Raw genomic sequence first — 24,976 nt, 5'->3', positions numbered from 1 at the left:
AATTTCTAAGAATAAATTAATACAAAATATGTGTATTAGTAAAATTATATATAATTAATTAATTTCAACAAAATAATATACTTTATAAATTACAATAAATCACTTAAATTGTATAATATAAGTTAGGTGGCGGGATCAAAGATACACAAAAAATATGAATTTGACAAACTCGTCCGACCCAGAAAATATTAGAAAAATTCGATTAGCAAAAGTCTACCTGGCTCGCAGACTTAAATGGGCCACATTTTTTTCTAGAAAATGTTGTCAGATATGATCCAGTAAAAACCAAAATTTAAATTTGATATGGAAAAAAGCCCAACATGATCCACATAAAACTCTGATCCGGTGAAAATCGGAATTTTATGCAAACTTTTGGTTTAATAACAAAAAATTGATAACCAAATTGTTTTAAAAAAATGGATTGAAATTATTATTGTAAGGAAATTTGTTGGATAATTATAAAAATTTTATTCATTATATTTAATTATTTAAGTAAAATTAATTAATTAAGTAAGAAATTGTTATAAAAATAATTAAATTGTAATTTATGACCAACTTTCTTAATTTGTACTTCTTAAAGAAGATTAAAATATATCATAAATAATTTAAGGTAAAGGGTAGCTAGCATGAAAATGAAAATAACCTACAGCGTCGGCATTTCTGAAGGCGACACTATAAACAGAACCTTTAGTGTCGGCATTTCTAGACCCGACACCTTAAACAGAAGTGTCGGTTCCTAATACCCGACACCTTAAACAGAATCTATAGTGTCGGTTCCTAATACCCGACACCTTAAACAGAACCTATAGCGTCGGTTCCTAATATCCGACACCTTAAATCCAACCTATAGCGTCGGCATTTTGAAATCCGACGCTATAAAACACTTTTAGGCGTCGTTTTTTCAGTGACCGACACATTTAACGGTTAATAGCGTCGGTTAAATAGGCAACCGATGCTATAGATCTAGAAAAATTTACAAGAGGCGTCGGTTTAACTTATAACCGACGTATAAAAGTAGTATAGGCAACGGTTTCCTATACAACCGACGCTAAAAGTGCGACGCAAAAAAGCATTTTTGTACTAGTGAATATTCTACATTTGTATATTATCTATCTTTTAAACAATTTTTACAGGGTTCAAGTCCGTCAACAATATCTTATCTTATCTTATATTATTTATTTTCAGTCATGACACACACAGACATATAACTAAACTTATCAGAGGCTATAATGTCACATAGGAAACTGTTTCCATGAATATCCTTAAATTAGTGTATAACACATGAAATAATGTGTGCTAATTTCGAGATAATATCTTAGTCCTTGATTTTATTTACACGGAACTTAACTCAAATTCAATACAATTTCACAATTAACGCCACATATTGTATTGCCGATGAAAAACTAACCAAACCCTTGACCGATATGTGAGGATGATACTGTACTCGAGTGATCCAAGGCATGATTACAAAACCGATCTAATCTAAATCATTGTTAGGTCTCGAAGTATCATAGAAGGGGGGTTGAATACGATACTCACTAAATCAAGAAATTCTTTCGAATCTTTTGCAGATATTAAATTTAGTGTGCGGTTAGTGGTTCTGTGTTCTTGATGCGGATAGTGTTCATGACAATAAATTAAGGAACACAAGTTATTCGTGGAAGTATATATTCATATATAAATCCCTGAGGGTGTTGCTACACTCTGGTAAATAAATTAACCGGTTACAATTCAAGAACAACAATATTCTTGCTTCTACAAAGATATACAAATTAATTCTTATATAATGATCTAAATTTTGTTTGTGTAAGAATCTAATTACCGGTTAACGATTATAATGTCCCTTATGAATATACAAGAGTTAAATCGGGCATTATAACTTTATTCGATGAGAAATTGAACAGATATACAATGTGCTTGAGCTTCTCTGTATTTCTTTATTTTTTATTTTATTAGCTCTCGTTGGAGAAGAAGATAAACTGAACAACTTAATTGTTATTCTTCTGCTTCTTTGATGTAGACTTTATATCAAAATGAATTACGTGGCTAAATATTAACCAAGTAAATCAATTGATAGAATCAATAATGTTTTTGTTGAGAGTTACTTGCATCCAAGAGAGTTTAGCACTTGGAATATTTAAGGTAGGACTTCACTTGCGTTTACAAGGGTTTTTCCTTGGTTTCTACATGAATTTTCATGTAAGTTACGACCTAAAACCCATAGTAAGTCTAAGTTGCGACCTTATGATCCTTTATAGAGATAGGTTGCGATCCCATGCATTCTAGAGAAGAATAGTAGTCATAACTTGTGCCTTAGAAACATTTCTGAATCCTAAGTGGCGACCTATGTAGCCTAGTGTGAACAACTAGTGCCTTAGAATATTTCAACCACCTAGGATAGCTAAGTTGCGACCCTAGCTCCCCTTGGGAGTGTAAGTTGCGACCCTAGCTCCCCTTAGGTGTGTTAGTTGTGACCCTAGTTCCCCTTGGAGCCTTTACTTAACAGTAACCACACATGCCTTAGAAACTTTTTTGACTTGTTCTTTCCTTGTATGCACAACTTAGTGCCTTAGAATAATTTTTTCCAAGTAAGAACTGAAGTGGTGATTCCTTGTAGTTCTAGGATCACTAGTAATAACAACTTAGTGCCCTGAAATATTTCAGACATAGGAATAATTATAAGTTGTTACCAAGAAAATATACAAGCACATTTAGAGATAGCTTCTACTCTAGTATTTTCTCAGATGCTCATACTAAGTCAAAACCAATTCCTATATTGAGATATTGAACTATACTTCAAGGATATTGCTTCTGCTAAGTAGTAGAATGGTCTTAGTGACTCCTACTACAAGGTAGTGATCACTTTGACTTAGTTTATGTAAAACACTTTAATCCTTAAACCATCCCGTCTTCAAGTCTTCTTCCTGAGTCTTGGTATAAACCATATAACCTGCATATCCAGATACAAATCATCACTTAATAATTCTTCTAATGATAATACTCAGATTCCTTTCATAAACTACCGACGCCTAGTACAACTGATCTAGTTCACATACGACTAGCTTCGATACAAGTCTTCATATTATATCTTTGATTACATTGTTAAGCTTACAACAACTTTATCGTTTCAAACACTGACTGTAAATAAACAAATATACTTTCACTGGAATCTTTTCGGGTACTTAGACAACGTCTTCATTGTTACTACAATCTTGAATACTTCATTCACTATTCTTCACTGACACTTGAACATCTAAATGAACTCCTTTTAGTGAGTATAACTTCAAGACTACAGCTGTCTTCCTTCACCTTTGTCTTCATCCTGTCGTCAATTCTTCAGATACCTATGCTTCGTACACTGTCTATCTTAAATCAATTCCGATACACTAAAATCTTCTGGTGGCACTTTTGTACTGAATCTTCACCACTTCTGAAACCCTGAAAGTCTTTAACCTTTATTCTTCACTCAGATATGAACATATTAATGAACTTCTTTCAGTGACCAGTAAATAGACTTCAAGCCTTCTTCTAATCTTTTGATTCTTTGTATTTGCCTTGTCCTCATTTCTTCCTGATATCTTGTATAGGCGTAATATTATTTACATGTCATATTCTAGTATTAAGTTATCATGTACACTGTTCATATAGCTACGCAGTCTCACCAATAATCTCCTCCTATTTGATTGTTAAACCTAACAAACAAATTAATAGAGAGGATAACTCAACTAACAACTAAAAAAGGTAAAGTCCGGGACTTTTAAATAATGCTACTGGTTTTCTGGATCAAATTCTGCATTTCCAGATTTCTTGAATAACTGAAATGAAAGATGCTTGTTCCTCTAGCACTGAACTGATCTTCAAGTAGTCTCATCTTTACTTCATTGGTTCTTCAAATCTATGCCAGATAACACTTCTTAGTCTTGAAGTAATCATTAATAGCTTCTTATGTACAACCATATTTCTATTGAGGAGCACATATCTCTCTTGCTTCTCCCCCTATGAAAGTCAACTTCTTAAAGGAGATCATCTTCATTTATCACATCTCCCGTACAATAAGATCCGCAGATAAAAATCAATGGTACTCCCCTTTAGGAAAACAGCTTCCCCCCTTACGAAAAACAGTGATGAACCAATCCACTTATTCTGAACATTAGAAATCATCTTCGTGTTTGCCACCTCTCCCGTACAATAGGATCCATAGTTTCAAACAATAATGGTGTGGTGTGGCATGCATATACTTCACCTTTCTTTTTCTTGCCACTTGCCACTTCTACCCCTTAGTTGAAGAATCCTCTAATATTTCCTATTAAACACTTATTCCCCTTGGAATAAGAGAAGGAATGTATTCTGGTGTCTGAAGGAGTTCTCATATAGCACTTGGTTAGAAAAAAGTAACAAGATATAGTCTGATTAACCATGCCTTTTAAGTACTGTAACAATGGCTTCACCGTTGATCATCCTGTTAATCAAATTTCTTGACATCCTTATACCTCCCAACTGTTAGATCACAATTGTTAGGCCCCAAATATTTGAGTCCAATCTGTAAACGTTAGGTCCCTAAGAGTTAGGTTCCAATCATAAACATAATTGAGGCAAACATTACGAACCATGTTTAGGGGAAGGGAATGAGATCTGGTGTTTCTCTTTCGTCCTCACCGTGAGTGTATGATTCTATTTTGTGTACCTCACAAGTGTTTCACTATTCTCTCCACTCATATTTACACTCATTCTTACAAGTGTATCACTCCTCTCATAGCTCCAAAATCCAGTTGTACCTGCAAGGAAAATCACCTTAGCCATCCTTAAGGAGGTCACATGTGATGCAATGGGAGTTCGCAAATCCACATCCTTGTTAGACTCGTCAGATGAATCTGAGTCATAATCTATAATTTGCTAGTTTTCTGTTGGGGGTTCCATATATGAACTTTGGAAAGGTAAACAATGATCCAAAGAATTTAGCATAAAGATCAAAGTTTTCTTCTAATTTTTGTGAAGACATTTCTTTGTGACTCATCAGGTAAATCTAAATCATTGTCGACAAGTTGTCGATCTGTACCTATGTCAAACCCCCTATCCGTAGATGCATCCTAGGGATTTAAGCCCGGGAGGTAGACACTGACCACTAACATATAGCTATTGGATCAATATCCTCTCCTAGCACCTGTAAAAGCAATTGGTCCATTAAAGAACCTTGAACAATCGAATCTGACCTTAAAATGGTCGAAAACCTTATTTTTGTCAACTCTTTCTTTGTGTGTGTAACCTCACCTTGTGCATCAAGTATTGTTCGTGTTTGAGGCGATGTCACTACATCAGATACCCTGTCCAATAGGAGAATTTCAATAGACGCACCATATTGAGAGGATGAATCTAGTAACTGTTTTTGTGCCTTTTAAGTCGTTACATCTTTCTGAGAAGATGTATGGAAAGTTAGCAGTTGCCTCAGTTTTAATACTACTCAACTTTGTAGGAGACATAACTGCTGGATTGACTTCTGAACATTCCTTATGTGGTGCATTAAGGCACTTTCTCCCTCACGCTCATTCATACTTCATTTTAGGGGTAAGAGAGTGTTGGCTGGTTCTGTTTTTGTGTTTTTCTTTACAGTCTGGGATAAATGTTGTGGGTTTTCAACCTCGTGTGCAACATACGTGAATTTTAAATAATTTTAAAATTTTTAAAATAATTATAATAATAATAGTAATAATAAGAATAAGTATAAGTTTTGGATTAAATTTGGAAAAGAATAAGTTAATATATATATATGATTAAATTAGAAAAGGAAAAGGAGTGATAATAATATTTATTTAATTAATACAACTCTAATTCTAATAGTTATAATATAATTTATGCAATATATAAATATATATCAACACACCAATCATTATTCAAGTATGGAGACTAATAATAAAACCCTAAGACGTGAGACAATATGAGAGAGAGAAACAGAGAAGACAAAACATAGGGCATGCTTGATACTATAGCTTGTTTGATCCACTCCTCTTCCAACTTATATCAACAAGAAAGAGCAGGTAATACTATTTGTATATTGTTGGAAAATTAATTGAATATGATAACATCTTATGCAATTTATAGTGTTATGTGCCTCTGTTTCTGCGTCGAAGGGAAGATAGTAGTTTTGTGACATTAAAGTCAATCATGGTTTCAAGTTTTTAATACCATTATATTAGGTACATATATGACATAACGTGCATTGTATTATTTGTTCGATTTTGATTTATTATTTTATTAATATGGAGCTATGTATCTAGAATTTCGTGTTGTAATACCCTTAGTTTACTAAAGTATCTAAGTTGCAAAGTTGAATTTAATATATTATACTCATGACTTGCGCCGATTTCTTTTTAATTTTTTTATGTGTCAATCTTGTGCTCCTTTGTTCAACTAATATCATAAACGATAATTTGTTTATATATTTTATTTGAAAATAAATAATAATTCATTTTGTTCAGTTCTTACATTTATGTGACTTGCCTCTAATTTATACATTAACGGAGTTATGTAACTTGTCTCATGTTGTATAATTCTTTTATAATATATTTAGTTAAGGATATATAAGTGCATTAAATAAAAAAATATTTAACATGAAAATGGACATATTTAGCCAACATATATAATTTAGTTTAATATTGTGCTTTACTTTTGCTTTTGCTATGACTTGTGTTAAGATCATTAATAAACTAATATATATGTCAATTTACTAGCTAGTCAAGGTAGTGCAAGAAGTTTCGAAATGCTTAGTCAGATCATGTATATGAGTCCAGGAGTTTTATTCATTTTGGGTATTAGCTAGTTTGTTTTTATTTTATAAGCATGATCACTGATCACCTTCAAGTAGTACACTTAATATAAAATATTCGAGTGGTTTTGGTCAAACTAGTTAACTAGCCTCAGTTTAGTCTATGTTCGCAACCTAGAGTAACAAAGACTAAAAAAATCATTTTAAATCATGTACATAATTTATAAGCAATAATAATTAATTAATAAATGAACATGAGTAAACATATGGATATTAATCGTAAAATATAATTGTGTTTTCAGTTCGGGGCCGGGAGATTTAGCGGAGCTTTTGCTGATCTTATTAGTGTTAGAGTTTGCGATATTTGAGGTACAGATTTTATCTCCTTTTTATTCAGCGCTACTCCTCTTAATATTCAAATATATTTGATTCGTTCATTTCTATATTTTACTCGTTCCTTTAAATATTTGATCTGAATGTTTTGACTTCCGAAAATTATTTTAAAATTGATTTGGAAAATTTTAAATATCTCTTTACGCGATTTTTAAAAATTATTTATGACACCCTTTGTTTTGGAAATCTGAATTACTTGTTTCAGGTGATTTTAAATTTTGCGAGAATATTTTATTTTGAACCCTTAGTGATGTAGGGTACACCGAGTTAACCAACTGTAGGGGTACTACTTACATGTCATTTCAAGCCAGTGACATGACAATTCCGTGACAGTGTGATTGGTCACGGCGTATCCTTCCGTTAGCTCTTGGGAGGAGCTTTTGTCCATTTGATATTTGTTCAGGATACATGGGTGCACCCAAAGTTTGATTTGTGATTTGATTTATGGTGACGTTGTATATGCCGTACACATTATCCATTCTGTTGCACGCATTAGGTACCCTATGATATGTGTATTTGTATCTGTTTTGATCTCAATATTAAATATCCTAAGCCCCTCGTTGATTCAGCCATGCTTGTTTTAAAATTATTGTTCTAATTATAAATTATGAAATATTCATTCCTAGTTTTTTATTTTATAAAATGTATTCCAAATCCGTACTGGGCATTTGGCTCATGCCGTATTCTTTTTCTGGCAGGTGCTTAGGGGGATCTGGGACTGTTTGATAGAGAGCTCCCCTTTATTTCATTTTTAGGATTTCAGACTCCTATCATTATTTAGACTTTATTATTTATTAGAGATTTTGGAATTTATATTATTGGTTAGAACTGTTTGAAGATTTAATATATTACTTTTGAGATCTTTAGGCTGTTTAATTTTTATTTAGGAGATATGTTAGAGCTCTATTTACAGGTTTAGGATTATAAGTAATATCTCCTTTTTAGGAAGGAGGTGTTTGAGAGATGGCATCAGAGCTCAGGTTCTTTCTTATAGAAAACCTACTTAGGTTGACTTGTGAGTTTTGTTAGACAATTCTATTTAATTTCTGTTAGGATTATGTGTATTAGTTTGATGATAAGTTAAGCAAAACACTTAAGTAGAAATCTAGTGTTTGTAGCCTCAACGGATAAGACCATCTTGGCTATCCGTTGAAGGAGTAGCCTTACTTAGCAATACGTTTGGTATTGTAGCACATTTCACTCTCTAGTTTCAAGCTGTAATTCTTAGATGTTGTTAGGAAACAATCAGTCATGTTGACTACTAATGGATGTACAAATAGGAGGGCTAATTGTAAATATTTCGCGCCTTGTAATTTTGTATAAGTGAAGAAGTGTCAACGGATATTGAAGACCTTCAACGGATAAGAAACAAAACTTCAACGAATGTCTCTAAATGCTTCAACGGATAATATCCATCAACGGATAAGTGCTTCAACGGATAAAGACTTCAACTGATAATGCATCAACGGATAAAGGCTCAACGGATAAGGCATCAACGGATGAAGCCTTCAACGGATGCTTAGTTCATTAGCAGTTGATAGTGACAATTCACAAGCTGACAGAGGCACATGGGTTGACAGAGACATACTGGAATGTGGAAGCCTCTTGGAGGAATCAAGAAAATGCAGCATTTCCATTCTGATGCAAACAAGGAAGTATTCAAAGATCTACAGATTACCCTAAATTGCATTAGATAGAGAAATGAAGAAGAAACAAGTGAAGAAGTTTTTTAATTATATTTTACAGTTTTGTCTTCACTTGTAAACTTGGTGATATATAAACCAAGTAGCAGCTAGTAATTAGATGTGAATTTTCCTGTGCTGTTTAGAAATATCAAAAGAGAAAATCATCTAGTTTGTACTAGGAAGCAGCTGTGATTTAATTTTTGAATCACAGATTTTCTGAAATAACACATCTCTGGTGGAACAACAAATCCACCAGAAAAGTTTTTAAGTTCTTTGTGTTCATTGCATTTGTGTTTGAATATATATCTTTCTGTATTAGCTTCAAGCAATTCACACACATTTGATCACTTAAACACTTAGCCTTAGAAACTGCTCAAAACTTGAAAAAGTTTTGAGATTTACATTCAACCCCCCTTCTGTAAATCTCATTGTTAGTCCACTGGGAATAACAATTGGTATCAGAGCAAGCTCTTAACATACAAAGAGTTTAAAGATCTATTCTGCTAACATCATGAGTGCACAGAAGAACCCTCCTGTTACCATCACGAACAGGAAGGATACTGGTGTAAAGATCCCAGTCCTGGAAAAGGATAACTATCATCACTGGAAAGTGAAGATGCATTTACATCTTCTTTCTCAAGATGAAAGCTACATCAACTATATTGAAAATGGTCCTCACATCCCTCACAAAGTAGCCACAGCTGCTACTGCAACAGTTGATGTTGGACAGTCCATTCCCAAGCCAAGAGCAGAATGGACTATTGAAGACATGGAAGAAATCCGCAAGGATAAGAGAGCCATGAACATTTTGTTTAATGGCTTAGATCAAGATATGTTTGACAATGTCATCAATTGCCAAACTGCAAAGGAAGTTTGGGATACTGTTCAAATCATCTGTGAAGGAACTGAGCAGGTCAGAGAGAACAAGATGCAACTTCTTATTCAACAATATGAATATTTTCACTTTGAAGAAGGTGAATCATTAAATGATACCTTCAACAGATTTCAGAAACTGTTAAATGGATTGAAGCTGTATGGTAGAGTATACCAAGTCAAGGATTCCAACTTAAAATTTCTTAGGTCTCTGCCAAAGGAATGGAAGCCCATGACTGTCTCTTTGAGAAACTCTCAAGATTATAAGAACTTCACACTTGAAAGATTATATGGAATCTTGAAGACTTATGAACTTGAAATGGAGCAGGATGAGCTGTTGGAAAAGGAAAAGATAAAAGGAGGAACAGTTGCTCTTGTAGCTGACAGTGAGAAGATGGAAACCAGGAATGAGGAAAAGACAATGCCAAGTCTCAAAATTGGCACAAGCAAATCAGAATCAAGCAAGGGTAAAGAGCAAGCTGCTGAGGATGAAGACAATTCCAGTCAGGATGAATCTGATGATATTGAAGAACATTTGGCCTTTCTGTCCAGGAGGTTTGCAAAGATGAAGTTCAGGAAAAACACAAAATTCACTAAGCCAAACAAAAACATGGTGGACAAATCAAAGTTCAAATGTTACAACTGTGGCATTAGTGGACACTTTGCAAGTGAGTGTAGGAAGCCAAATTCTGAGAAAAAGAAATTTGAGCAAGTTGATTACAAAAAGAAGTATTTTGATTTGCTCAAACAAAAGGAAAGAGCATTCCTCACTCAAGATGATTGGGCAGCAGATGGGGTAAATGAAGATGATGATGTGGAATATGTCAACCTAGCCCTGATGGCTAATTCTGATGAAAATGAAACTAGTTCATCAAGCAACCAGGTAATTACTACTGATCTCTCTCAGCTTTCTAAACATGAATGCAATGAAGCCATAAATGATATGACCAATGAATTATATCACTTGCGTGTTTCCCTTAAATCACTAGCAAAAGAAAACACTAGGATCAAGGAGAATAATGTGTTTTTAAGTGATAGGAATGCTGTGTTAGAGGATCAGGTAATTGAGCTTGAAAAGATAAAACTTAAATGCCTGACTGCTGAGAGTGAACTAGCAGAAACTGTTAAGAAAGTGGAAATTCTTTCTAAACAGTTAGAAAGTGAGCAAGAGGTAATCAAGGCCTGGAAAACATCTACGGATGTTAGTGTTCAGATTGCAAAGGTCCAGGGAATTGAATCATTCTGTGAGGATGCCTGGAAGAAAAACAAAAAGAAGTTAGAATTAATTGATGGATTGTCAACGGATGTGGAATCAACGGATGATGAAAGTTATCCGTTGAAGAAAGAAAAGGAGCATCCGTTGAAGGCTCATCAATTAAAACAGGCAAGTTCTTTTAAAAATAAAAATCTAAATAAAAAGAATGATTCAACTCTCAAGAACTTTGTCAAAGAAGGAGCTAGCACATCCAAAGATGTTAGTAAGGTGAATATAGGACACATGACTTTAGACCAGCTAAAAGATAAGCTTAAGTTGGTTGAGGATAAGAAGGAAACTAAAAGAAAATCTAAAAGAAATGGGAAGGTAGGGATTAATAAACATAACAATTACACACCTGATAGGTATGCTCCTAGAAAAAGCTGTGTGCATTGTAAAAGTGTTAATCACCTATCTGATAATTGCAAATCTGTTAAAAATGCTCCCATGCCTTCAAATCCCTCCATGTCTAACATGTCTATGTCACCCCTGCATGCTATGCCTGTTATGTCTCACCAGAATCCCCATGCATATTTTGCAAACATGCCATATATTAACAATCCTTACTTTATTGCATTTAGTATGCCTCAAATGCCATACAATATGCCTATGTGGAATAACATGTTTGCACAACCTATGCCTTATCAAATTCAATCAAATATGTTAAATAATTCTGTGACTAACCCTACACTTCAACCAACCACATCTGAGACCAAGGTTGACCTAAAGTTACCTAAGTCAAAAGATGCAGGAGGAATGAAGTCTAGGAAAAAGACTAATAAGGCTGGACCCAAGGAAACTTGGGTACCAAAATCAACTTGATTGATTTTGTTGTGTGCAGGGACAAAGAAGGAATCTATGGTACTTGGACAGTGGTTGTTCAAGACACATGACAGGAGATTTCACCCTGCTCACAGAGTTTAAGGAGAGAGCTGGCCCTAGCATAACCTTTGGAGATGACAGCAAAGGATTCACTATGGGATATGGCTTGATTTCAAAAGAAAATGTCATCATTGATGAAGTTGCACTGGTTGATGGTCTCAAACACAATTTATTGAGCATCAGTCAACTATGTGACAGAGGGAATACTGTTTCCTTCAATTCTGAAGCCTGTATTGTCACAAGTAAAAAGGACAATAAAGTGGTTCTAACCGGAGTTAGAAAAGGGAATGTGTACTTAGCTGATTTCAACTCTATAGATGCAGAATCCATTACTTGTCTTCTCAGCAAAGCAAGTCCAGTTGAAAGTTGGCTATGGCACAAGAAGCTGTCCCATTTGAATTTCAAGACAATGAATGATCTAGTAAAAAAGGACTTAGTTAGAGGAATGCCTCTAGTGGAATTCACAAGGGATGGACTGTGTGATGCTTGTTAGAAAGGAAAGCAAAAGAAAGTATCATTCAGTAAGAAGCTTGAATCTGTAATTGATGAACCACTGCAACTTCTACACATGGATCTTTTTGGACCAGTCAATGTATTGTCAATTTCAAGGAAAAGATACTGCCTAGTGATTGTAGATGATTTCTCAAAGTTTTCAAGGGTTTATTTTCTTGGATCAAAGGATGAAGCTAGTGAAATCATCATCAATCATATCAAGCAAGTCAACAATCATCCTGATTTCAAAGTAAGGAATATTAGGAGTGACAATGGAACTGAGTTCAAGAATTCAACCATGAAGATGTTCTGTGAAGAAAATGGGATCATGCATGAGTTCTCAGCTCCAAGAACTCCACAACAAAATGGTGTGGTGGAAAGGAAGAACAGATCACTAATTGAAGCTGCAAGGACAATGCTTGAGGAGTCAAAACTCCCAACTTATTTTTGGGCTGAGGCTGTTAACTGTGCATGTTACACTCAGAATATTTCTCTAATCAATCAAGCAAAATGCATGACTCCCTATCAATTATTCAAGAGAAGAAAACCAACTTTAAACTTTCTACATGTCTTTGGTTGCAAATGCTACATCTTAAGGAATCAATCTGATCACAAAGGAAAGTTTGATGCAAAGGCTGATGAAGGAATATTTGTTGGTTATTCTGCTGGAAAATCATATAGGGTCTACAATCTAAGAACCAACATTGTCATGGAATCTGTACATGTTGTGTTTGATGATAAAAAGATTGATGGACTAACAGATGAGGGACATCATGAAGGACTCAAATTTGACAATATTGAGATATATTGTGATGATAGTGAAGATGAGAATGATGAAGAAGGCATCTCAAGAAGAAACCAGAGTCTGCCTTTGGATAATGCACAGAATGCTGCATCCGTTGAAAGTCATAATTCAGCTTCCGTTGAAAGAAGCAATGCAGCATCCGTTGAAAGACAAAGTGCATCATCCGTTGAAGTTCATAACGAAGCATCCGTTGATCACAGTCTGTCAACGGATAATCAACTCACCTCATCAGTTGATAGAACTCCCAATTCTTTTCAAAGGATCAGCAACTCAGGGGGAGTTTCAACAAATCAACATTTTATCTCACATCATGACAATACTGAGGCAACCTCATCAAGGGCTAATCTACCACCTCAAAGGAAATGGACCAAGAATCATCCTTTTGAACTGATCATTGGTGTTGCTACATCAAAAGTATAAACTAGAAGGGCTACTCAAGATGAATGTCTGTATAGTAGCTTTCTATCACAGGACGAACCTAAGCGAGTGGAAGAAGCTCTTTTGGATCCAGATTGGATTTTAGCAATGCAAGAAGAGCTAAACCAATTTGAGAGGAACAAAGTATGGAAGCTGGTACCCAAGCCAAAGAACAAGAGCTCTATTGACACAAAATGGGTATTCAGAAACAAGATGGATGAAAATGGCATTGTCATAAGGAATAAAGCCAGATTGGTTGCTAAAGGCTATTCTCAACAAGAGGGAATAGATTTTGATGAAACATTTGCTCCAGTTGCCAGACTTGAAGCCATCAGAATCTTTCTAGCCTATGCAGCTAATGCCAATTTCAAAGTCTATCAGATGGATGTCAAGAGTGCATTTCTAAATGGAGAATTGGAAGAAGAAGTTTATGTAAGCCAACCTCCAGGTTTTGAAGATCCAAATTTTCCAGACCATGTGTATTATCTGTTGAAAGCACTCTATGGACTAAAGCAAGCACCTAGAGCCTGGTATGAGACTTTGTCAAAGTTCCTTCTAGATAATCACTTCACAGGAGGTACTGTTGACAAAACTCTCTTCTTTAGAAATGTTAATAGCTCTAAGATACTTGTACAAATTTATGTAGATGATATTATATTTGGATCTACAGATGATAAACTTTGTAAAAAGTTTGCTAAATTAATGCAAAGTAAATATGAAATGAGCATGATGGGAGAGCTAACTTACTTTCTTGGTTTACAAGTTAAACAAGTTAGTGGTGGAATTTTCATTAGTCAAACTAAATATATTTATGATCTTTTAAAGAAGTTTGACTTGATGGATTGTTCACCTGCAAAAACTCCCATGACCACTACCATTAAGCTTGAATTAAACAAGGCTGAAAATTCTGTGGATATTACAAGTTATAGAGGCATGGTTGGCTCACTTTTATATTTAACTGCTAGTAGACCTGATATTATGTTTTCTACATGTCTCTGTGCTAGATTTCAAGCTGACCCTAAAGAATCTCACTTAGTGGCTATTAAAAGAAATTTCAGATATCTCAAGGGGACTCTAAATCTAGGAATTTGGTACCCTAGAGAGTCTGGTTTTGATCTAATTGGCTACTCAGATACAGATTATGCAGGTTGTAAAATAGACAGGAAAAGCACAACAGGCACCTGTCAATTTCTAGGGAACAAGCTTGTATCATGGTTCAGCAAGAAGCAGAATTCTGTTTCCACATCAACAGCTGAAGCTGAGTACATTGCAGCTGGTAGTTGCTGTGCACAAATACTATGGATGAGGAACCAGTTATTTGACTATGGTATGACTGTTGACAAAATTCCAATATTTTGTGACAACACAAGTGCCATTGCCATTACTGAAAATCCAGTGCAGCACTCAAGAACCAAGCACATTGATATCAAGTACCACTTCATTAGGGAACATGTGATGAAAGGTACAGTGGAACTTCATTTTGTTCCAAGTGAAAAGCAGATTGCAGACATATTTACCAAACCACTTGATGAATCAACATTCACAAGATTAGTAAGTGAGTTAGGTATGCTCAACTATTCATAATCTATGTCATATATATAATCTGTCTTGTAGCCTGAAATGAATTTGCTGCAAGAACAAAGTTGGCTTTAATCAAGACTTATCCTGTCAACGGATATTCCCTATCCGTTGAAAGCCAAAATTGTTCTATCAACGGATATTCATCATCCGTTGAAAGACAAATACATTTTTGGTAATTTTATCCTTCAACGGATAAAATGGTATTGTTCATCAACGGATAACTATTTACCTTATCCGTTGATGTGTCACGTCAGTGAGTCACAGCCGTTGATTCTTTTACTCAACCGTTGATACAGATATACAGTGTTGTATGTATTTGTACTTACGGTAGTTTTCAGAATTTCTACAGTTTTATTTATTCCTGAACGGCTGTCACTTACTTAAAAGTATCATTTAATTATTTTATTTATGTTTTAATTCAAGAAAGTATAAAAGCCCAATTGAATTCTTATTTTCACTTTACGCTTTCTTGCAATTATCATTCTCTTTCTCTCTCAATTCTCAAGTGTCTCTCTGCAACCTCTACTCACAACAATGGCACCAGTAGTCAAAATTATGTCTCAAACAGGATTTGTTTATGAGAAGAATAATTTCATAGTCTTGGTTGAAAAGAACGAAGCCCATTCTGATTATCACAAGATGATGGACTTCATCAAGAACTGCAAACTGAGCTATGCAATGCTGGAAGCCCCAACCATCTACTATGAAGTGATTGAGGAAATTTGGACAACTGCAGAGTTCAACTCCTCAGATATGACTATTGCCTTCTCTCTCAAAGGTAAGGACTATTGCATTAATTGTGATGATATACAATCTTGCTTTAAGTTGCCTGAAAATAATGCCATGACACCACACACTGATAAAGATGTCTCTGCAATGCTAGATTCCATAGGCTATGCTTTTGATTCTGCTAGTTTAGGTAGTATTAGAAGGAAAGGCCTTAGGAAAGAATGGAGTTTTCTTGGAGATGCCTTTATTAAGGTTTTCTCTGGGAAGATTAGCAACTTTGATGCTATCACTTCATCTCTTGTTAATATGCTCTATATGCTAGTTTCTGACAGGTATTTTAATTTTAACAACTGTGTTATGCTAGAATTAGGTTCCAGATTAGGTAACAAAGCTAATAGACCACATAACATCTACTTTGCTAGATTCTTTATGTTATTGGCTAACCATGTTGCTGAAGGTTTGGTTATATCCAATGAGAATAATAAGCTCAAATGCTGGGCACAAGAGAAAAGGGTCCTTGCAGACCTTTTGAGAATGAACCTCAACAGCCAGGTGCCATTGGTATACTTGCCAATTATGAATGCACCACAGGTAAGTGAGGTAAATGTTTCTATAACTCCTATTATCTCCAACCCCAATGTTTCTTTGCCTTCTAGTGTGGCTATGGAACCTGTGTCTTTGTCCAAACAGGCTCCTACCAAAGCCACCAAATCTAAAGTTTCCAAAGCCAAGTCAAAGAAACCTACCTCTGTTGTTTCTCAAAAGACAACAGTTGTAACAACTACCATAAAACCTGAAGGGAGTGAACAGGGTGTGAGTGGTGAGGGGAGGGGTGAACATCAAAAAGCCCCCCAGGATAAGGTGGGAGAGGTGAGTGGTACCCAAACCAGCCAAGCCACAGTCTCTCAAAAGACTGTGGTGGTTCAAAAGGAGTCCAGCACATCCCTAGTTGCATCCTCCCAAAAGGATGTAACTATTGAAAATAGTCCCCAACTAGGGACACAGAACAAAAGAGGGAGGGACACTGAAGCCACACATTCACCAATTAAAGCTTTTTCAAGAAAGAAGAAGGCCAGAACCCTAGTTTCCACACAAGGGACACACACAGCACAGATACATCCACCAGTATCTGTGCCTTCTCAAATTCAGCTTGATGTGATTCCAACAAATGTGGAATCACAGCCCCATTCTCTCAATATAGAAACACACCATTCATCAAACTCTCCAACACCCTCTCTGGATGTGGATATGATATTCACATCAATTCCTGATTCTCCCTCATTAAAACTCAGGGAGGAGCCCCACTCAAAACCTGATGATCATCATCTTTTAGATGATTTGTTGGATCATCAGCCAATTCTTTCAGATGTAGTTGAAGATTCTGTGTCACCTCACTTAAAATCAATCCACACAGATTCAACAATTATGTCACTTTCTATCTCTACATCATTTCCTTCTTCAACGGATATCTCTCATCCGTTGACAAGTGGTTGTTCTTCAACGGATAAGCTTAACAGCAGTTATCCGTTGATACCATCAGTTTCCACTTCAACGGATACTCCTTATCCGTTGATGGCCTCTACACACTTAACAGAAACAATTCCAACTGTAGAGGACATGGCAACTGTACAATCACTTTTAGGTTTGAGGGAAGGGAGTGATCTTTTGAGTGAGAGGCTGGGTTGCTCCCAGGCAAAAGGAGAGATTGAGAGCCACCAAATGCATGCTATTTCTTCCAGCATGGCAAAAGTGAGTGAGAGGAGTGCCACCTTAGAAGGTGAAGGTGAGGGTGTGAGGGTGTGTGTGAGCCAGGGGGAGCCCCTGATGCAAGAACAGAGAGAAATTGAGAGAAAGGCAGGTACAGAAGCTATAAGGGTGGATCCAGCCATTGCTAGTGAGTTAATGAAAGTGGATGATGCAGATAAGGAAAGACAATTTCAGCAACATTACAAAGCTGTCATTGATAACACTTCCTTGGATGCTGACACTTTTACTCACCCTGTTTCAGCCTATCAATTGTTGGCTGCTCAGGGCAATGTGGAGGCAGAACAGACACTACACATTGTACACACTTCAGAATCTCTTCTCAGAGACAAAGCTGCTGTCAACAGGCTGCCTTCTCAAGCTGGTGAGCCATCTGAAGAATTTGGAGTAAATTCTAATGATGATGACTCTAATTCTTTGAATGAGAGCATGAACTTAGGGGGAGTAGCAGGCCCAAGTTCTGTTCCTGATCTTCCTGCATGGGCATGGGCAAAACCATCAACACCAGGAGAGTTTGGTGTCACTTTGGTCAGACAAGTTATGGCAATTCAGCAGGCCCTTCAGGAGACTCAGGATGTTGGTACCAAGGCAATTCTTCAGGCTCATCTGGAATCTCTGCATCTCTTGCAGTTGCAGCATTACCAGCAAAATCTAAGTGTGGATGAGCTCAAGCTGGAAATTGCTGATCTGAAATCCTACAATGCTGAGAAATTGGATTCAGTTATGCCCTATGATACCATGCAAGATTTGTTGGGGAGACTGAGGAAAGCATCTGATGCTGACAAGAGGCTGGCCATATTGGAAGATAGGGTTCAAATCATTGAACAATCTATGGTCACCATTCTTCAGAATCAACAAACTCAAACTAATCTACTCATGCAGCTGGCACAAGCACAAGGCTTGACCCCTACCCTTGATGATAACAAAAAGGGGGAGAATAAAAGGGAAGGGGAAGGAGAGCCATCTACAACAATTCAGATTTCTCAAGTGCTAGTTCCTGTTATCACAACTTCTTCACCTATTCAAGTCAAAGGAAAGCTAGATGGAATTGATCTAATCCAGATAGCAGCAGCTGAATTGAAAGTCAAAGAGCAAAGGAAGAAGATTGATGAAAAGATGCAACTGATATTTGGTTCTACAACTTCTCAATCACAATCTGTGAAGCACAGCACAAAAGTGGAATCAATTGTTATGGAACTCAAGCCAGTAGGGAGGCATAAGGGTGGAGAAACTTCTTTCAAAGATCTGAAACCTATGGTTCTTAAGCCCAACAACAGATCCAATAAGGACTCCACAAAGAATCCTCTAAAAGAAGTGGATTTTCCTCTTCCAAAAGCTGATGAGAACAAGGTTTTAGGGAGAAGAATTGCAGATTTCAAAGAGTCCATGGATGAGGATATAAGGAGAAACATGGCTATTATCTTCAGAGAAGGAAAGAGCATATGTGTGATGCAAGGACATCCCAAATTCTCAATAGCCAAGAGGGAAGAAACCAAAAGGTTGAAGGAAGAAGCCAAACAGCTAAAGGCTGACAAAAGAGCACAAGCAAAGCTTGAAAAACAGCTAAAGTCAAGTCAGGCTGAAGTACAGAAAGTAATTGAAGACAAAGGTGAAGATGAAGCTTTGGGGAACATGGTTGGAACTGAGATGGAGGAAAGAAGTAAGGAAGAATGGCAGAAAGGGAAAAGAAAGAAGGTCAATGCAAAAAGAAAGATGGTGGATGAGACTGAAGAAACCAATTCAATATCCAAACCACTACCCTCTATTCCTGAACTCATTGTACCTGACCCCTTCATGAACATTCATGGTGAAACAATCATTCCCAAAGAGGAACCAATTGATTGGGACACCATCAAATTGCCCACCTTCCTAACCTCTTTTACACCACCAAAGAAGTAGAAAAGAAGAACTAAATCAACACCCTCTAAAGCCTCAATAAAATTCACACAGAAGCCTAAACCTAAACCTCAAATTTCTAAAGATGATTATGTTCACATCTGTGACATAAAAGAATTTTCAGACATTGAACTCTATCTGGATGAGCTGGAGGATGTAAGGGGAATAGCTGCCTACAGACAGCTACCAGAAAGACTAGTGTTTAAATATAAAGGAGCTGGGGAAAGAACATGGCCTCTTTACAGAATTCTGAATGAAGGCTACTCTACCTTGATCAGAGTCTATTCAGCCATACAAAGGGATTCTGGCTTTACCAGGACTGCCAAGACTGAAATTCTCAACAAGATTGCCAACATAAGGAAAATTTGGAGGGAGCCCAATGCTTTGCCTAGAACTTTACTCATTCAAGAAAGAGGAATTACAATTCACAAATCACCTCATTGGTTGATGGAATTCAGAGACAACAAAGGAGTCAGAAGATTTTTTAGAATTGAAGATCAGCTAAAGATTGCCAGTAATGAAACTCTCAAGGATATGCAATCTAAGCTAGATATCAATGAAGAAGATGAAGCTGAATTCTACAGACAACTTCAACTTCAAATAGAGGAGAATGACAGGAGGCTTGGAAAGAAAACCAGAGATCAGAGGAAAATAAAGTAATTTGCTCAGGCTAAAGGAGCACCCTTGGAAATAATGTAATTCTTCAATTTCATCTCAGCATATACACTTTTGTAGCACTTTTGAATTTCTGCTTTGTTACAGTTTATATATTTGTTAAGTGTTTTGTTATCATCAAGCTGAACCCAAATTTATGCCTACAGTTCTAGTAGACACAAATAGGGGGAGATTGTTAGGATTATGTGTATTAGTTTGATGATAAGTTAAGCAAAACACTTAAGTAGAAATCTAGTGTTTGTAGCCTCAACGGATAAGACCATCTTGGCTATCCGTTGAAGGAGTAGCCTTACTTAGCAATAAGTTTGGTATTGTAGCACATTTCACTCTCTAGTTTCAAGCTGTAATTCTTAGATGTTGTTAGGAAACAATCAGTCATGTTGACTACTAATGGATGTACAAATAGGAGGGCTAATTGTAAATATTTCATGCCTTGTAATTTTGTATAAGTGAAGAAGTGTCAACGGATATTGAAGACCTTCAACGGATAAGAAACAAAGCTTCAACGGATGTCTCTAAATGCTTCAATGAATAATATCCATCAACGGATAAGTGCTTCAACGGATAAAGACTTCAACTGATAATGCATCAACGGATAAAGGCTCAACGGATAAGGCATCAACGGATGAAGCCTTCAACGGATGCTTAGTTCATTAGCAGTTGATAGTGACAATTCACAAGCTGACTGAGGCACATGGGTTGACAGAGACATACTGGAATGTGGAAGCCTCTTGGAGGAATCAAGAAAATGCAGCATTTCCATTCTGATGCAAACAAGGAAGTATTCAAAGATCTACAGATTACCCTAAATTGCATTAGATAGAGAAATGAAGAAGAAACAAGTGAAGAAGTTTTTTAATTATATTTTACAGTTTTGTCTTCACTTGTAAACTTGGTGATATATAAACCAAGTAGCAGCTAGTAATTAGATGTGAATTTTCCTGTGCTGTTTAGAAATATCAAAAGAGAAAATCATCTAGTTTGTACTAGGAAGCAGCTGTGATTTAATTTTTGAATCACAGATTTTCTGAAATAACACATCTCTGGTGGAACAACAAATCCACCAGAAAAGTTTTTAAGTTCTTTGTGTTCATTGCATTTGTGTTTGAATATATATCTGTCTGCATTAGCTTCAAGCAATTCACACACATTTGATCATTTAAACACTTAGCCTTAGAAACTGCTCAAAACTTGAAAAAGTTTTGAGATTTACATTCAACCCTCCTTCTGTAAATCTCATTGTTAGTCCACTGGGAATAACAATTTCATTTCATTGTGCTCCTTATCATTTAATTTTGCTTCATCATTTTGAAATATTTTTATAACTGCTTCATCATATTTATTCTCATAATCTTCATCCGTTCGCTATCTTATATTGTAGATGCCTCCTAGACGTGATCCTTTTCACATTGACCCCGCTGAGCTTACTACGATGATAGGGAAAGCAGTGGCTCAGGATGTACAACAGGTTTTGGCAAACCAAGGAAATCAGAATGGCGAGGGAAATCAGAATGGACAAGGAAATCATAATGGCAATGGGAATCAGAATCAGAACGGTCAAGGCCATTAGTTGGAGCCGTTTGTATGGTTGGAGAAGTTTGTGAAGCAGAAACCAGACTCTTTTAGTTCAACATCGACTCCAATTAATGCTGAAAATTGGATTGTACATCTCGAGAAGATTTTTGATGCACTGGGTTGTGATGAGATTCAGAAGGTCAGTTTAGCTGTATATAAGTTGGAGGGGGATGCTCAAAGGTGGTTGAGAGGAGTAAAAACTACTAGAGGGGATGAATATACAGAGGCTTTGGAATGACATGGATTTAAGGAGGTATTCTATGAGAAGTACTCCTCTAATGCTGATAGGGAGGCTTATTTGAGGGATTTTTATTCTATTATACAATACCATGATGAGAGCATTACTGATTATATGGAGATATTATAAGGTTGGATGGATTTGTTGGGACAATTACAGGGACTGCTGCACAGCAGGCTGATAAATTTAAATGGGGGTTGAAGTTTTATCTGAGGGGTTCCATAATTTCTTTTAAATTTGATAATATGGCAGAGGTGGCTGATGAAACAAAGGATGTTGAGAATGAGTGCATAGATTTCAGGACTTTTAGGTCTAACAGTGGTGGTAAGAGGACTAGGGAGGATCAGGGTTTTGTACAGGGTAGACAGTGGTATGGAGGTCAAAGTGGTCAGCAGGGACAATGACGCGGATAGAATCAGAATAGGGGTGGTCAATCATTCCATGGACGGAATCAGTATGTTGGTTAGAATCAGAATCAGCAGTTTCAGCAACAGAAGCGGCCTAGGCAGTGGCAGAATCGTCAACAGGGGCAAAGCCATTACTCAGTGTATGGGGGAAATCCCAATGTGATTTCAATGGCTCCTTGTGCTACATGTGGTGGACATCATCCAGGTAGAACTTGTTATAGACATACTAGGGCTTGTTTCTTTTCTGGTAGCATGTCCCATAGGGCAAAGGATTGTACAATGTCACACAATACTAGTGGAGGAGGAGCTAGTGGTGGTAGTGGCAGTCAGCAGAATCCTACAGCCAGAGGGTTTGTATTGACTGCAAATCAGGCAACAACTAATTCAGGTACCGTTTCAAGAACATTACTTGTTGGTCGACGTGATGTTTATGTTTTATTTACTACTAGTTCAACCTATTCTGTTGTGTCTTTATCGCTTGTTCGTCATCTTGGCGTTGCACCTTCTTTATTATATCCTCATATGTGTATTGCTACCCCGATGGGGAATTCTGTTATTATATATGATGTGTATCGAGAGTGTCCAATAGCTGTTGGAGATAGAAATTATAAGGTTAACTTGTTTCCGATGGAGATGCATGCTTTTGACATTGTATTGGACATGGATTGGTTGAGTGAGGATCGTGCCATAATTGATTGTCAAGGAAAAAGGGTGATATTTGGAGATGTAGATAAACCAGAATTTGTATACCAAGAGTCTCAGCCAAAAGGGGAGGTTAAATTAATTTCTGCTCTAAAGGCGAGCAAACTTTTATCTAAGTGTTGTGATGGCTACCCTGCTTTCATGAAGGATACATCAAAGGATGCACCCCGCATAGGGGATTATCCAGTTGTAAAAGAGTATGCAGATGTGTTTCCCAATGAGCTACTAGGTTTGCCACCACATAGGGAGGTGGAGTTTACTATTGAATTTGTTCCAGGTGCCGAGCCTATTTCTAAGGCGTCTTACCGAATGGCACCACTTGAGTTGCAAGAATTGAAGGAACAGTTGCAAGAGTTATTGGATAGGGGATTTATCAAGCCAAGTGTGTCTCCGTGGGGTGCTTCTGTGTTGTTTGTGAAGAAGCAGGATGGTTTCATGAGATTGTGCATTGACTATAGGAAGTTGAATAAGGTGACTGTTAGAAACATGTATCCTCTACCACGCATTGATGACTTGTTTGATCAGTTACAAGGGGAGAAGTAATTTTTGAAGATAGATTTGAGATCAGGTTACCATCAGTTCTGAGTTAGGGAGGAAGATATTCTGAAGACTGCATTTCACACTCGTTTTGGTCATTATGAGTTTCTCGTGATGTCCTTTGGATTGACGAATGCACCAGTGGTATTTATGGATTTGATGAATCAGATCTTTCATGATTATCTGGATAAATTATGGCGGTCTTTATCGATGATATCTTGATATACTCTAGGAGCATATAGGAGCATGAAGAGCATTTACGTATGGTACTTGAAATTTTGAGGGAGAAGAAGTTGTTTGCTAAATTTTCAAAGTGTGAATTCTGGTTGGAGGAAGTGGCATTTTTGGGGCATATTGTGTCTGGTAGAGGCATTAAATTGGATCCTGTGAAAGTTGAGGCTATTACTAATTGGCCCAGACCTAGCAATGTGATAGCGTGAGGAGTTTCTTGAGTTTAACAAGTTATTATAGGCGCTTTGTGGAAGGTTTCTCATTCGTAACTTTGCCATTGACTCAACTAATGAGGAAGGGTGTTAAATTTGAGTGGAATGATGATCGTGACAAGAGCTTTCAAGAGTTGAAGAAGAGGTTGGTGTCTGCTCCAATACTTGTGTTACCATTAGGCAGTGGAGGTTTTCAGGTTTATATTGATGCTTCTAAGAGAGGATTGAGGTGTGTTCTTATGCAGTATGGGAAAGTGATTTCTTATGCCTCCAGACAGCTTCAACCTTATGAGGTGAACTATCCTACCCATGACTTAATGTTAGCAGTGGTGGTCCTTTTTTTGAAGTTCTGGAGACATTATCTTTATGGAGAGACTTGTGACATCTTCACTGATCACAAGAGTCTAAAAAACATCTTTACTAAAAAGGAGCTTAACATGAGGCAGCGGAGGTGGCTAAAACTTCTTAAGGATTATGATGCAAATATTCACTACCATCCAGGGAAGGCGAATGTAGTGGAAGACTCTCTTAGTAGGAAGAACTTGGGGAGTGTTTCATCTCTCATTTCCCAGCCGCACCTTATTTCAGATTTGGAGCGATTGGGTGTTGAGTTGTATGTAGAGGGTCAGGAGGTAGCATTGCAAGTTTGAAAGTGGAACTAAATCTTATTTTTAGGGTTAAGTAAGCTCAGAAGACTGATACAGGTTTGGATGTTATTAGATCCGAGGTGGCAGGTGTAAAGCAAAAACATTTTTGTGTTGATGATGATAGTGTGATATGTATGGGTAGTAAATTGTGTGTGCCCGCCGACTCGATAATTCGTGAGGAAATTTTGAAGGAGGCTCATAGTTCTTTATTTTCTAGTCA

At 36.7% G+C, this 24,976-nt stretch overlaps 1 protein-coding gene across 1 annotated transcript; it reads left to right on the top strand.

Moving 5' to 3' along the window:
* The first annotated feature begins 22,595 nt into the window (after window positions 1-22,595).
* On the top strand, window positions 22,596-23,672 carry LOC141674322 (uncharacterized). The gene is made up of 2 exons (XM_074481049.1): window positions 22,596-23,473; window positions 23,588-23,672. The coding sequence occupies exons 1-2, from the start codon at window positions 22,596-22,598 to the stop codon at window positions 23,670-23,672; spliced, it is 963 nt and encodes a 320-aa protein (XP_074337150.1).
* Window positions 23,673-24,976: the final 1,304 nt, after the last annotated feature.

This window comes from Apium graveolens, chromosome 7 (assembly GCF_009905375.1).
Source record: "Apium graveolens cultivar Ventura chromosome 7, ASM990537v1, whole genome shotgun sequence".
Taxonomy (NCBI): Eukaryota; Viridiplantae; Streptophyta; class Magnoliopsida; order Apiales; family Apiaceae; genus Apium; species Apium graveolens.
Note: the sequence above shows the minus strand (reverse complement) of the source record. Positions and strands in the feature narration are given on the sequence as shown.